Genomic DNA, 15380 nt, shown 5'->3' with positions numbered 1-15380 from the left:
AAATTCTGTTAAAACACTGTCAGAATGACTCCGTAAGAATATCGTATTTCGTTAGCTGTATACGATGACATAGACGACCCTCTCGATTCTTGTAATCATCAACATTGTAAATAAGGGTAATTAAATGCAATTAAAGTTGAAATATTGATATTTTAGATTAAAATAATTCATGTCACTATGCCACTATCGTTCACATGGCTATTAACGCGATCATTGATGTACAACCCAGATTGCGTTACATCCTTATTCGATGTAACTTTAGCACTAGAAGTTACATTGAGAACATCAATATTGTACTTTATGTCAAAAATTATAAAGATGACTATAGTTAAAAATATCATAGCCGCTAAAATGAGAAAATAGGTGTCAAGTCGTGAATTTTCAAACACTCCCATACCAGGCGTGTTTCGAACACGACTAATCAATTTCAATAAATCAACACTACGTAATATTGCTAAGACGCCAAGCCCAAGAAAATATCCAACTCCAGTCATGAGGTCAAAGAATCCCATGACAGTACCTTGTAAATGAGGAGGTGCCCGTGAGTAGGCAAATTTCATAGCTATAATTAAGATATAAGTATAGTTTACTCATAAATTAATCATGTAGATCCTATCAATGTGTCAATATAACAAATAAAGATTCTATTTATTTTATCTAAAATATTCTAGAGTGAAGAGTTGATATGTATAAACGATTTGATGCAATATCAGGAGTTACACACCTGTTACCGACGCAAACATTTCACTAAACCCAATAAAGATATACTGAGGTATTTGCCAGTATACCCAAACATCTGAAGCTTGAACAAGGATATCACCGATTTGTTGATTTAATACGCCATAACTTGAACGAATCACTTCCAATTCAGCCGCCCATAATACCGAAATAAAAGCAAACACTAAACCAATTACAAAACGTATTGAGACAGTAATAGGTCTATCTAGCCTTTCGAAATAAGGATATATAAATCGATCGAGCACCGGTAAAAAGGCTAAAATAACGAAGATATCGAATAGCGATAACCAAGCTACAGGGATTACAAAACTGGGATGAGTGTTTTGAGGATAAAGCTTCAAATGAAGGGCTTGCAGTAAGTAAGTACTCTGCATCTACAGGGGAGATATGACGCATTGATTAGTATTATTGACGTGATAAAAATTGATGTTAAAGCAAAAGATGATTCATTTTAAAAAGTGAAAATAGTAACAGCAACTACTGTATATTAATGTCTCTATAAAAAACTAGACAATTACAGCTTCGAACTGTAGTCAAAAAGCGTCGAGTTATATTCTTTCAATATATCGATGCTAAGGATAGTCAATCTTTAAGTGTACTTAGCTCAAGATGAGTACTTGTAAATAAATATCACTATACTTAAAATGATAACAATTAATAGGTTACTTGTGTTAGCAATCCTAGCAATGGTATCATTGATAAGGGTTAAGATGTTACCTGGGAATACGCGGCCCAAAAAGGGAGTAATGATATAAAAATAATGGCAATTTTCTTAATATTTTTGATTTCAGCTTCATTGATGGCACTATTGGTTGGATTACCGCTATGTTCTGGGTTACTTATTAGTCGTTCTGGAGTTGATGGCGGAATTAAGTGGCTACTGTTATGAGCGTTATCATAGTCAGTAGGCGTAGGACGATGATGATCGACATCATGACGGGAAGAACGCAGACTGAAGCAACAACAGCGTCGCGCAAGCAAACGGAGAGTCTGTCCAACTCGATTGGATGGACGATGATGTAGATGATAAATATTATGACTACTTAGAAATGCAACAATAGCCAACAGCATACAAGTCACCAAGATGAGATAGGAAACGAAAAATCTCTCTTGCTTTTGCTGCATGTACGCTACTATTAGATAAGCCAATAATGATCCAAGATTAATGGACCAATAAAACCAATTGAAGAAACTTTGAGTCACCGCTTCCTTACTTCTACCGGAACGATTACGTTTGACCTGTTCAGCACCAAAAGGTGGTAAATTGGACTTGACTAATCCACAACCAATAGCAACAAGAAATAATCCGCTAATGATTAATGGCTTGATTGGAAAATGTTTATGCTGATATTGAGGGAAATAATTGGGTATGCTTGCAATAGGAAACAAGGCGATGCCTACAGCATAAGTTATTAAACCGAGAATAATTGCTTTATAACGACCAACATAGGCATCGGCAAACCAGCCACCAAAAAAGCACATGAAAAATTTAACACCATTGAAGCTATTTTGTATTAATATGGAGTAGTAGCTAGATACATTGAGAGAATTCGTTAAAGAAAGGTAAATGACTAAATTGGCAGTAAGGCCATAGTAGGTCATTCTTTCCAGGGTTTCGGTCAAAAGAATGGATGCATAAATTCTTCTTTTATTCCATTTGGTACGAGATGTAGAAGAGTTGTGATTGCTTGTATGATTACCAATGAGAGGAGTAGTTTCTGAATTCGGATTAGAAGCCATCATTGGATATCGATTGCGCTATAGTCTACTTGTAAACTAAAGATAAGTCGAAGTACAAGATGTTGATTAAGTTATTCTACGACAGTGGTGTTGGTATCATGTCAATCCAAATTTGGCTTTTCTACCAAACGTAGAATTAATTTGGTCTTACTTTGTCCAGTTTATATTGGATGTCAATTTCATACAATAAGCTTCAAGGCAATTAGAACTTGAGAGTACGAACTAACTCTAGAGCGGTTATCAGCTGCCAAAATAGCGGAACGATGAATAGGCAAATTCTGTAAAATACATGCATTTGGGTTAGCATTGGCAGTGAATAAATTCGTCTTGGAGGTTATCACACCTGATGTCAAATCGACACCTCTAGGTAGTTTTATTTAAGGTTGAAAAGGTGGGAAGGCAAAAAAAGTTGCAGGACATCAAAATAATAAATCATTTTGGCAGTACAGTATATACTATCGGTTGGAATTTGCATATCATTGATGATGCGTACAGTATATTGACTTTGTCAAGTCGATCAATGACTACCCGAACGATAATGAACTGGTTGAGAAATTTGACTGTCCAAAATGGAATACAATTATCGCCTTTACTACCGGTAGTCAGGCGAAGAACAAGAAAAATTGCATATTCCCTAAAGTCTACACAAACATTGCAGCAACTGGATTACGTATCAATGTATGGAATACGCATAGGCCTACCTTTTACACTACGATTCTTGACTTGGCGTATGTGGAAGCGCTTTAAAATGGTGATAACTTAAGCCGATTATATCGTTACCCAAGTATCGTTGTCGATTGCTATTTGAATAAACTACTTAATAACGCGCTTCTTGCTATTCTATCACCCGTAAACTAGTTTAGCGATTGACAACTTCATCATCACCGGTAGAAATGGCCCTTTCTCTTCACTCTGTCTCTTTCCTGGTGATTGCAGAATGAATTTGGCCTCGTTTTACCAGGAGAACTTGCCAATAGAAATGGATAAAGTTGGTCCGATCGGCAATCGCTGCAGCAATCGGATGGAAAAATGGTCGATGAAAAAAAAATCAACAAGAAATTTATTTTTATGTCATCGGCCGCCTGCTTTGATGACACCTGATCTGAGCATGACTGTACCGAGCATGACTGTACTGAGCATGACAGTGCGGTACTACCGATTACCACGAACAGTACAGGATGGTACTGTACCGTACAGTGTACAGTGTACAGTATACTGTAGTTCTGGGTGTACTGTACTGTACAAGAGGACAGCACACTGAGTACAGTACAATACTGCTGACAGTCTGTACTCATTAGACCTGAGAACGGTTCGGTCCGGTTCAATCCCTTTCTGATCTACTGTATAAATTGATATTTTTTCCATTTTTTATTTCGATATTTGAATTTTTACACATCTAAGCTATCGATTGATACCAAATTTGTCTAATTTGGTCATAATATTACGTTTTCATATCATTTCAATCATCGTAGATTTTTTATGAGACACCCTGTAGTCTGTAGTACTCTTGCTAAAATCAATTATCGTCAATCATTCTAAATCAGGTTGAATACCGCCATTCGGTGTATTGATCAATAGAGCAGGGGTCTGGCTGCTACCCTGATCAAATCAACTGTCGTCAATCATTCCAAATCAGGTTGAATACCGTAGATTCGGGGTTTTGATCCATATTTTCCCATCCATATAGCAGCGTTAGCAGTGGTCTGGTACCCCTTGTAAAATCAGTTATCGTACATCATTCCAAATTAAATTGAAGACGTCATTCCGTGCTTTGATCAATATTTTCCCATCAATATACTGTACTGTAGGGGTCTGCTACTCTGGTCAAATCAAGTATCGTCAATCATCCCAAATCAGATTTATAGCATAACTCGTACTGTCCTGGAGTGAATATTATGATTCGGATGTTATTATTATCAAAATCGTGAACCAAGTGCACCCGTCTGTCAGTCGGTCGTAACCCCCAATCAGTCGCAACGCGCAAGCCCGGTGACAGCAGAGTTCTCTTCTCTTAGCCAATGTAAATGAAATTTCCAGTGTGAGTGCTGTTATGTATGGGTTCAAATTTAGACCTGAGAAAGGTTCGGTTCGGTCCAATACCTTCATGATCTATATGTTCAATAAGAGTCCATCGTTTGCTGAGCTCTGAGCCAAGGTGGAGCAAGGTGAAAGAAAGCCATCCTACAGAAATAATAGACGCATATACATTGTATCCATATTGGGAATAGAAATACTACGCATATAAAAGAGTAATCAATTCGCTGTTGCTGCTGTGCAGGTATGCATCGTTTTGTTAATACCTTTATGATCTATATGTTCAATAAGAGTCCATCATTTGCTGAGCTCTGAGCCAGGGTGGAGCAAGGTGAAAGAAAGCCATCCTACAGAAATAATAGACGCATATACATTGTATCCATATTTGGGAATAGGAATACTACGCATATAAAAGAGTAATCAATTCGCTATTGCTGCTGTGCAGGTATGCATCGATGGCTGTTAAACCTTCCGCAAATCTTGGCAAAGCCTTTCAACTGCCACATCCGTTCAATAGCTGCGGTAAGTGGCGATACTTTATCATAAACAACGAGTAATCGTATGTTACCTTAATGCCAATAGTCAAGTGCATTCGACAAATCCCTCCATCATTCTCCAATAGTTTTGATACTATATTGGCAAGAAGCCTAACAATTACCACCGTCTAACATTGGATTCCATACGTGTAGACGATGGAAGTAATATTTCCTTATCGCTATTTCTTTCACTTTATCCAATGACGTAATCTTCTGAGTGGAAAAGAAAAGTGATAGAAGGATGATTCTATTATAGAATAGGATATACAAGTCAGATTGCTTTATTATGTAACGTATCCAATAGTAACATTATTGTTTGTTTTGAACGGTATCCTTTTAAAATTGATCTTAGATAGTTATTATAATTATATAATAGTATACAATCCATGTATTCTCGATCTTAATTCCAGTTTATATACAGATTCCTCCTCAACCAACATGGTCTATAAATGAATATTGGGAAAGAAACCCAAACAAGGTTTGTATTGTACAAACACGAGGTGTTCATGCACTATTAAAAGGGGTCCTGAAGGTTTCTATGCACTATGCTTTCCTCACGTCTAGACGATAATTTATTTTTGCAAAATTCGCTTGTCAGCCTGTGTTTATCTTGAGCAGTAGTTGATTGATGTACAAGTAGTTTATAAACCTTCCAGTATACCAACTCGGATGCAATGCATCGTAAACTGTAATTCCTAGTTTTCCCCTCAAAATTCGCTTGTCAGACTGTGTTTATCTTGAGCAGTAGTTGATTGATGTACAAGTAGTTTATAAACCTTCCAGTATACCAACTCGGATGCAATACATCGTAAACTGTAATTCCTAGTTTTTCCCTCAAAATTCGCTTGTCAGCCTGTGTTTATCTTGAGCAGTAGTTGATTGATGTACAAGTAGTTTATAAACCTTCCAGTATACCAACTCGGATGCAATACATCGTAAACTGTAATTCCTATTTTATTCCCTCAAAATTGATACAGGCTCCCTAATAAAGAGTATACCACTTGATGTCAATGCATAACCATTATTGTATGAACATTGGACAGTACAGTATATACTGTGCTAAAAATATGCAATTACACGTCTTACCGTACTGTAGTATGGAGGTAAAAGAGAAAAATTTCACAATATCATTCTAAAGTTCTACAGTATATACAGTACAGTAGTTGCGCCAACGTATCGAATGAACGAGTTCATTTGTATTTGACAACTTGCTCCTTCATAAGTATATAAGTAAAGTATATAACTGTAAGTCATTTTATGAAAACGAGCCTGTAAGGCTATAACTTCCCTTTAACTTATAAGGATCTTGCTTATGTTGTTTGTAAGATCTACGTATTTATACAGTAGACAATAATACTTCACTGGCCTACAATCCGTCCCAGCAAAGTCATTTTATCTGATACAGGATTTCTTATTTTATGCGTACATGTAATATTCATTTGTAATCGCGGAATCACCTACAGTACTTGCAGCATATATTATTGCCTTCTTAAGTTTGTGGGATGGCCTGACATGAAACAAGCGTTGCGATATACGCGTAATTCTGTTACGTGTCTCCAATTATTACATCTAATCTACTTTAAAATTTGCTTATTACAGCAATATCTAGATGAAAGTGACACAACATATTTAGAAGAGTTAACTCTGACTCCAATTGAAAAACATCAAGCATTGGAGAAATTAAATACCATTATATCCGCAGCAGATCGCCTCCAAGAAGTTGATACCAAGAATGTCGATCCTATGTACACCTGTGTCGATGAAAGGTACAGTATGCAAGCTGATAATATATATTTAATCGATTTGTCACTGTATTAACCATTCATGACGTTGGTATCATAGCATTCCTGCTATCAATAACTATTGCTATTAAGAAGTTGTAATCAATCAATGTAACCTTGCCTAACTAAGTTCGCAATTTATTTACTTCATAAATGAAATGTGAAGTAGCTGTTCTTAAGAAATTATTGTTCTTCGACAATTTTGAAGATAAAATATTGCGTTATTAATATCTTGTAGAGAAATGTACATGAATTCTGGTCAAGATGGAGAAACTGTAAACAAAGAAGAAATATTAGGAAATGCTCACAAAATATTTCAAGACTACTTTACCGCTCCTACAAGTAAGATACTAGAACTAAAGTCAAACTGTACATAACGGCAATTTATTACATGGATTCAAACTCTGAAGATTATATTATTAATAGCTGTTAAATTATGTGTAGGCGAGAAAATGCGTAGCTCTAGCGATTTAAACGCTAAAGAATGACCAAGCTTTAATTGGCAAGCTTTTTTATCTATATTTCCAATAAATCATCACTTGTTTGATAACTGCAGTTCATGATGCATGCTTGTAAATAAATTAATCGTGGCTTTCATTTAATATATGAAGAGGCTCAAACTAGCATAACTCAATAAGTCAAAAATTTCTAAAATGTTCTATTATTTAATTGGCATCCTTGGATTAAAACTGTATATTATCTACCGATTAACTAGGAATACAAATTTATTATGTGAATCTTTACGATCGTTTTTCGTGCATTATTCTATCTGTGGATACTTAGGTCGATTTCTATTCTAAGAAAGCTCTACTTTCACTTCGTCAATCCCACTACAAACCTATGATGCGTTGTATAATGATGAGTAAAATTCTATACATACGTGTACAGTATTACAGTTACTATAAACTTAAGCTTACGCTTTAAAGTTGGCTTTCAGTTCATCGGTTTCAGGTGTATCATCAATACCTGCCCAAATTGCCGAGTGTGCTGTTGCATTTCACTTTAGATATTAGCAGTAATATCGGTTTTACGGTATCTACGTCATCTAATTAATAACTAGCAGAAAACACCTACTTGTCAGGCAGTTAAATCTGCATATTGCATGACAATCCTATAAGGCTACAATATATGTACAGTATATCGAAAGTATTACACTCTTAATGTCATTCAATGATAAATGTCTATCCATTTTAGAGAAGAGAAATCTCATCTGAGGAAATATTATATCGATCGCTACTGAAGGTAGTGCCATATGGAGGTACATGTTGAAATATAATGCTCTAATATAATTAACATTCCGCTGCCACGAGCACCATTTGAACCATTGAGTAACGGCTGTGAAAGAGCGTTCAAAAATCTTGATACAAAATAATACTCGATACATTTCGTAGCTGGCTGATTAGCAGTAATTACAAACCTATTATACATAACATAGATCGTAGCCCAGTATCCTAATTTAAATGATATAATTTACTTGCATAGCATAAAGAAATTTATTGTAATGAAATTAACAATGTCGAAGAGGACAGCGTACAGCGGAAGTACGTATTCAAGTTAATTATATCATACATCTGAATAATTAATTGAACTTAGCACTGGATATTCAAATTAATTATGTATCGATAAAAAATGTTATAAAATTAGACTGTGATGAATAATAACTTATTATTCCGCTTTAAAGAAATCACGGACAGTTTGCAAAAACTTATAATACTCCGAATGCTCCAATACATCACAAAAATCCTTCAACTGTTGGCCAAAATTATGATCTATTCCTCGGTCTCTCAAGCTATTATATATAACCTCGTAAAATTCCTATAAAAGAAAAATGTAGCAAAATCAGATTTTGAAGGCCTCCATGTGTAACGGCAGTCAATCATATGTTTTAAATCCAAAATTGCACAGTGAAAGCAATAACTTGATTGAAAACTGTATTTATTATATTAGCTCCTAGTATTACCGCTATATTTGCAATGGATATCGTATCAAGTGCTACTCTGTTACTACATTAGCGTATATACAGTAAGTATAAATTGCAAAAAAAGATCATTGCATAGAATATCAATGACAACAATCCTACCGAATCTTGATTCTCAGCTCGGGTACAGTATGCATTTTTTTCGTCAACACCGTTAGGAAGAACGTAAATCTCATTCAAAGAAAACGGGGTATCTGGAGTACTCTCCGTATCGATTGAGCAGTGAATAAATATCCTATCTCCCTAAAGTAAAGAGAACGTTAGTCCCCAATCTATTGCCAGTTATTCAAGTGATGCAGAATTGCTTATACCAATCTTTTCTTTATTTCAACTGAAAATACTGGCATAAATGATACCTAAAGACCGAAAGAATCGCACGATACATTAATATACCTTTCATTATAAAATCTTATCGAAAATATTACACCATCTACTCTACGCAATATCATTGTCTTACACCATCTATATCGTCCTCATCCACATTCTCGTCAGGATCAAATTCCGGTATATTTGATTCCACGTTATCATTGATATCCATAGTAACAGTTATACTAAATGAAAATGAATTAGTGTATTAGCAAGTCTCGCTGGGTCCTGTGTCATACGATATCGTTGTAAGTGTACTATAAGTTGATGTTTTGTTAACTTAATAGTTTCACTACATTATTACTAAAAACCTCCGATCAAAGGATGTAATTGATGATTATAAAATATTAGCTTACCTTTCGTTATTTAGCTCTCGACAAAAAGTTGCACGAGTCCCTTGTATTTCACACTACGATTTCAATTAGAGGCAGAATAAATCGTACATGAATACTATGTTCATGATCATTACCTATCACTTACTATCCAATGCAGAATATTTAAAATTTACATCTCATAATCAACTTTTACGTTTCTATCTAAAATGTTAGCAATTAGACCATTAGATCAACACATGACGTAGCAAAAATATCGTAGCTGATAATCCTGATCGTACTAGGTAATTTGAGCAAACGTGCTTAAGAACACAGAGGTAGTTAGAGAAAGCTGTTTCAAAGACTAATCATAATTATAATCAGATGTATTCTTTAAAATCTAACTTTAAAATTCTTTATCGTTGGGAGATTTGATAATGCTTGGGATTCCAGTTCAATTTCTCGATTGAAATAGTCAACTGCCTGCACATCACCTTAAAATAATATCAATTAGATGTCAAAAATTTTAAAACCAATCCTACATAAGACAGAATGATAGAATATTGTACTGTACACTAACAAAATTTCTAGAAATCTGCATTACTTTCAGGATATCTCCTATCCCCTATGCTTGAATACATACTGCATATATCGATCACAACTACGAATGCTATGATCTTTAAATAGAGATTGTAGAAACTTTTGAGGCGCTACATTATTTCTTTTCATTTACTCGTACTGTATGTTAGATTGGATAGGTTATGCTACAGTATAATAGATATCGTGAAATTCAATATTTTAAATATTTTTGTATACAGCACCTACAGTACATTATTCCATAGTATTTAAAATTATATGTAACCAATGCGGTCTATGTCTACCGGTCAGTATTGCTTACAAAATTGCTGGTAACTAATATTGACACGTGAAGATACAATTCGATCGGTGATTTACTGTACAGTATTTCGCAACCTTTAATCCAATTCTTATCATACCTACAGTACAGTAATGTTAATGATAGATCTGAATTTGCTGTAGAAAGATTAACTAAATGATCATTAGCTTGATTTAGACAGCGTAGAAAATTATTACCGTTTTACAAATAGATATTCACAAACAGTAACAATGTAAATGTGTATAGAATGAAGGAAAAAGCTGCAATATCTCATAACGTTCAGAAAAAACGAAAGTCAGTAAATTCATGTTAGGCCTTTCAATGGCACAGGAAAGCATTCCATCACAATCTAAGAAGGAAAAAGCTAATACTGATTAAACTACTGCCCCCATACTGGTAACTGATAGCATGCAAAGACATCAAGTGCAATACTTTAAGCGAACAATGCCAATAATAACTGCTTCAATCACCGGCTGCAGTATTATATTTATCCATGACCATGCGTTCAGCATGGCATTGCATCATGCTACCGGTGCTAGAATTTCAAAATATCATTGATACCTAGTGATACCTAATGGAATCATAGATAATTTTAATTAGCAAATAGCTACAACATGCTGCGATGGTAAACGGCAAGCTAACGCTCTGCAAAGGTAAGTACTATGATAGACTTTGCATCAACTTGAAATACAAGTATGCGTTCTACCAGCAATAGACGAAGTCAATGGTGCAGCCTGCATGACGGCAGCTCGATGGTATTTGCTATTTCTATCTGCTGACACATGCTGTCATACAGTTATACAGTACTGTATGTAGGTATACGGTATATGAATACTGTCGCCTGCAGGCCATGCTTTGCATTGTGCAATGTCCATTTACCTTCTACAAGTCGTTGATTGCACTTGCTATCATTGATATTTTAGCGTTTTAGTAAAGTATGCCCCAAAGGATATAAGGTGTATTTAAATGCTTGCAAACTCGTTTGGTAATGATATACGCGTACGTAGATCGAAATTTCTATCTTTGCATGCTGTGCAATGTTCATACTGTACTGTACTTACTTTGAGAGGCGAGGAGACGTCTCGGTAAGAATTGATAATTTTGGGCTTGTGGTGGTAGCCGAAAAACAGAGGTTGAGTTATCCAATAAACTGCTACGTAAATACTTGCTGGCTACTGAAGAACTAACATGGAACGACCTAGTAAATGATCGTTGTACAGTAGAATAGAGTAATCGGCTGGACATCACTTGGAGAATTTTCGACATTTTTCCGGCGTGCAGCAATTCTCATCAGAGCTTTGGCAAGTGCGTGTTGAACTTGTCTACAGTACAGTATTACAGTACAGTATATCTTACTGTACAGTACAAAGTCTACAGTACCAAAAGGTCTTTCTACAGTATTGTACTGTAGTATGAATATTTAGCTCAGCCATTCAGTCTTGGACACAGTCAAATACTGTACAGTAGGGGTGCTTACGAGCACCTTGGTCCTTGTGAAGTTAGGACTCTGTAGTCTGTACTGTGCACTCAGTGTCGCTGCAGCCTGCAGTTGTTCTTAGCTATTGCTTCACTCATAGTGTACTATAATATATACTGTGTAAAGAGCAGTTTCAGCAAAGTCTACGAAAAATCCTATGATGAAGTGGTTGGGTTCAGGCCTTTAAAATCATGTATGGTATCTCTCAATAATAGTCAATACTGTATATTGCAATGACAGTAAGGAGCATATTGAGGATGACGTTCGCGGTTAAAACTAACCACTGACATACTGTACTATAAAGACGAGCAGCAGGGAAATGACTCGCGTGGACTAGTACAGTACTACTTACAGAGTTACAGTACTATGCTGTACAGTGTATAGTACAGTACAGTACAGTACTGTACTGTAGGTCAGTCATTCAGTCTTGGACTGTAAGCACGTTGGTCCTTGTGCAGTTAGGACTCTGTAGTCTGTACCTGTATTGTACAGTACACTTGTACAGTACAGTACACTCAGTGTCGCTGCAGCCTGCAGTTGTTCTAAGCTGTTGCTTCACTCATAGTAATACATACTGTGTCAAGAGCAGTTTCAGCCAAGTCTACGAAAAATCCTATGATGAAGTGGTGGAGTCCAGGCCTTTAAAATCACGTATTGTATCTCTCAATAATGGTCAATACTGTATATTGCAATGACAATAAGGAGCATATTGTGGATGGCGTTCGCGTTTAAAACTAACCACTGACATACTAAAAAGACGAGCAACAGGGAAATGACTCGTGGACAACTTACAGTACTGTAAGTACAGTACAGTACAACGTACTGTAAACATTGCTTGTAGCGCCTGTGACGTACAGTACAGTACAGTACAGTACAGTACAGTATGGTACTGGTACTGCCGTGGGTGTTGCCTATGGAGGAGGTAAAGAAAGAAAGAGAAGAAAAATCATTTAAGTTGGCTGAAACATATATAACATACACCCCCATCGACACGTTAGCCACAATTGCTGGATGCATCCAGTGTCGAAGAAGGTAGAAGGGAATCATCATGTCAGAAATAGATCGATCTCATGTAGCATTGGCAGTATCTGCTGCTGCTGGTGGCTATATTTTGTATTCGTTGATGAAATCAAGGGGTGAACAAGATCAAGCAGACGTCAAAAGTAAATTTGGTAAAGAAATCCGTCAAAATGACTTTTGTTATAGCCAACATTTGTTTATATTGGATCATGGATCGTACGGTGGAGTACCAAGGCAGGTACTTAAAGTGAAGAGTAAATATGAAGAAATTGCAGAAAAAAATCCTTTCCAATGGAATTTAAATGAAGTACTTCATCATTGGCGAGCTAGTATTGCTCGCGTAGCAGAGCTAGTTGGATCATCAAGTAACAATTTGACTTTTGTTCTAAATGCAACAGCAGGTGTCATGACAGCTCTTAGGTCGACCAACTTTACTCCTAATGATGGTATCTTAATCAATAACTTAACCTATACCTCCATGCAGTATGCCGCTCAACAAATAGCGGAAGAGACGGGTTGTAAGGTATATTCTGTCAATTTTACTTTTCCCATTCGTCATTCGCAAGAGATTGTGAACAGCTACCGACAAATGTTTGACGAGCATCCAGATATTAAATTTGCCATCATAGATTACATAGTAAGCCCCACTGCTATGCTAATGCCTATAAAACCGATCATAAAATTGGCTAGAGAAAGAAACATTATATCTTTTATTGATGGAGCTCATGCGCCAGGTCAAATTGAACTACATCTTGACGAACTTGGGTGTGACTACTTTACAGGTTTGGACGTTTACTCCACATCCTCCTAAGAGTAGTGGCAGTGCTAGGACTTGTTGCATTAATTATTACACGTACAGTGTATAAGTACACATTGACAATATTTTATAGTATCCGCAATAACATAGGATATGTTATATTCTACATTACTGCTTTCTTGTGCGTCATAACTTTTACCTAACTTCAAGATATAGTTGAGTTGAGTTTGTTTTATACTGGCTAAAGGATAACTGTTAGAGGATGCATGTGTTTCACTTGAGACTCCTAGTTCACTTCTACTATATTTCAACTATTTCTAAAATTGGATCACAACGATATTAATATCATAATCTAGGGCTAAATTTATTATTACCCATATTTTGAATCGCTATATTATAGTTGTAGTATTTACAATTAACAATATCTCACACTACGGAAAGCATCTCGCGCTATTATTTATTCACAGTTTAACTTGTCTTTTAACAGGAAATATGCACAAATGGGCATTTACTCCGCGTGGCTGTGCTATCTTTTATGCTAATTCAACCGTTATATCACAAACACACTCTTTAATAGTCTCCCATTATCGTTATAAAGGATTTGAGCTGGACTTTTATCGCCAAGGTACTAGGGATTATTCTTCCCAGATTTGTGCCGGTGCCGGAGTTGATTACTTGCATAGCTTAGGAGGATTGGTGAGTAGCCGTAACCCGTACAATATCATTGCATACGAGTACTTTTCATGTATTTTATAAATAATAAGGCAAAATATAAACTTCAGTCCACAATTTACTGACTGCTAATAGGAATCAAGAGTTAATACTCATTGATTTAGCTGCTATAAAATGTACATTCCAGTTGTAGATTACAGTGCTATGCCTATCAAACGTACTATTAGTTATGTAAGGTTGACATCATTTTCTCGAATCGCATGAGAATATCACCTACCGGGTACTGTATGCCTGTATAAGTTGCTTTCTAGCTTAGATTAATATTCAAGATTGGTCTGCAATATAACTGAACTAAGGAATGAATTATTGTTGCTTCCGTAGAGCGAAATTCGAAACTACAATATGAAGTTACGAGAAGAGGCCATGAATTACATAGAACGCGAACTGAAAGGAGCGCGTCGGCTTCAAATTCCTCCAGATATGGTTGCTCCATTTATGGGTGTATTCGAATTACCAGACCATAAATACGATCTAACTGAAGATGGAGTAGTGAAATTGAGAAATGATCTATATAAGAAGCATTGGATAGAAGTTAGCATAAAACTGATACAACAGAAACTTTATTGTCGCTTTTCCATTCACGTGTATACGGTTATGGATGACATTGTACATTTAGTTAACGCTCTTAAAGATGTCTTACGTAGCTAGCAAAGACAACTTACGAGTAATATAAAATATAGACGCTAGCGAATATTGTGTTTTGTTATAATACGGGATTTTTTCACTATATTTGTATGCACTATCGTATTGCAGTTATAGTGTAGCTAAAGTACTATAAATTAATAACTTGCAATACTTTTTACAACGTCTTTTTTATGTAAAAGTTGTTGCATTATGTGGCGAACTCAGTTTATTTTTCAAGCATAACTGAATTAAATTCTAAATTCTAACAAAATGATATAAACAAACTATCAAAAAGATTTCGAATAGATCCTACATATTTACACTATAAATCCTGTGTCTACTGCGTAGTATCTGATAATTAATTAATTGATCAATATCCAAGCAAGATCAT

The 15380-nt window shown here is 35.7% G+C and overlaps 4 protein-coding genes across 4 annotated transcripts; 2 read left to right on the top strand and 2 right to left on the bottom strand.

Annotated features, from left to right (window-relative positions):
• Window positions 1–167: 167 nt before the first annotated feature.
• TRIADDRAFT_57267 (uncharacterized protein) lies at window positions 168–2478 on the bottom strand (the record flags this gene model as incomplete). Its single annotated transcript, XM_002113243.1, has 3 exons — window positions 168–562; window positions 725–1112; window positions 1456–2478. The coding sequence occupies 3 exons, from the start codon at window positions 2476–2478 to the stop codon at window positions 168–170; spliced, it is 1806 nt and encodes a 601-aa protein (XP_002113279.1).
• Window positions 2479–4967: 2489 nt separating this feature from the next.
• Window positions 4968–7317, top strand: TRIADDRAFT_57266 (uncharacterized protein; the record flags this gene model as incomplete). Its single annotated transcript, XM_002113600.1, has 5 exons — window positions 4968–5034; window positions 5459–5526; window positions 6648–6814; window positions 7068–7171; window positions 7274–7317. The coding sequence occupies 5 exons, from the start codon at window positions 4968–4970 to the stop codon at window positions 7315–7317; spliced, it is 450 nt and encodes a 149-aa protein (XP_002113636.1).
• Window positions 7318–8494: 1177 nt separating this feature from the next.
• Window positions 8495–11645, bottom strand: TRIADDRAFT_57265 (uncharacterized protein; the record flags this gene model as incomplete). The annotated part of the gene is made up of 6 exons (XM_002113242.1): window positions 8495–8644; window positions 8910–9050; window positions 9265–9358; window positions 9530–9582; window positions 9890–9978; window positions 11441–11645. 6 exons carry the CDS (start codon window positions 11643–11645, stop codon window positions 8495–8497), a joined length of 732 nt encoding a protein of 243 aa, XP_002113278.1.
• Window positions 11646–12904: 1259 nt separating this feature from the next.
• Window positions 12905–15013, top strand: TRIADDRAFT_57264 (uncharacterized protein; the record flags this gene model as incomplete). Its single annotated transcript, XM_002113599.1, has 3 exons — window positions 12905–13658; window positions 14121–14329; window positions 14687–15013. The coding sequence occupies 3 exons, from the start codon at window positions 12905–12907 to the stop codon at window positions 15011–15013; spliced, it is 1290 nt and encodes a 429-aa protein (XP_002113635.1).
• Between the last annotated feature and the right edge of the window lie 367 nt (window positions 15014–15380).

This window comes from Trichoplax adhaerens, genomic scaffold (assembly GCF_000150275.1).
Source record: "Trichoplax adhaerens TRIADscaffold_6 genomic scaffold, whole genome shotgun sequence".
Classification (NCBI taxonomy): domain Eukaryota; kingdom Metazoa; phylum Placozoa; class Uniplacotomia; order Trichoplacea; family Trichoplacidae; genus Trichoplax; species Trichoplax adhaerens.
The sequence above is the reverse complement of the archived record's forward strand: the minus strand, read 5'-3'. Positions and strand labels throughout refer to the sequence as shown.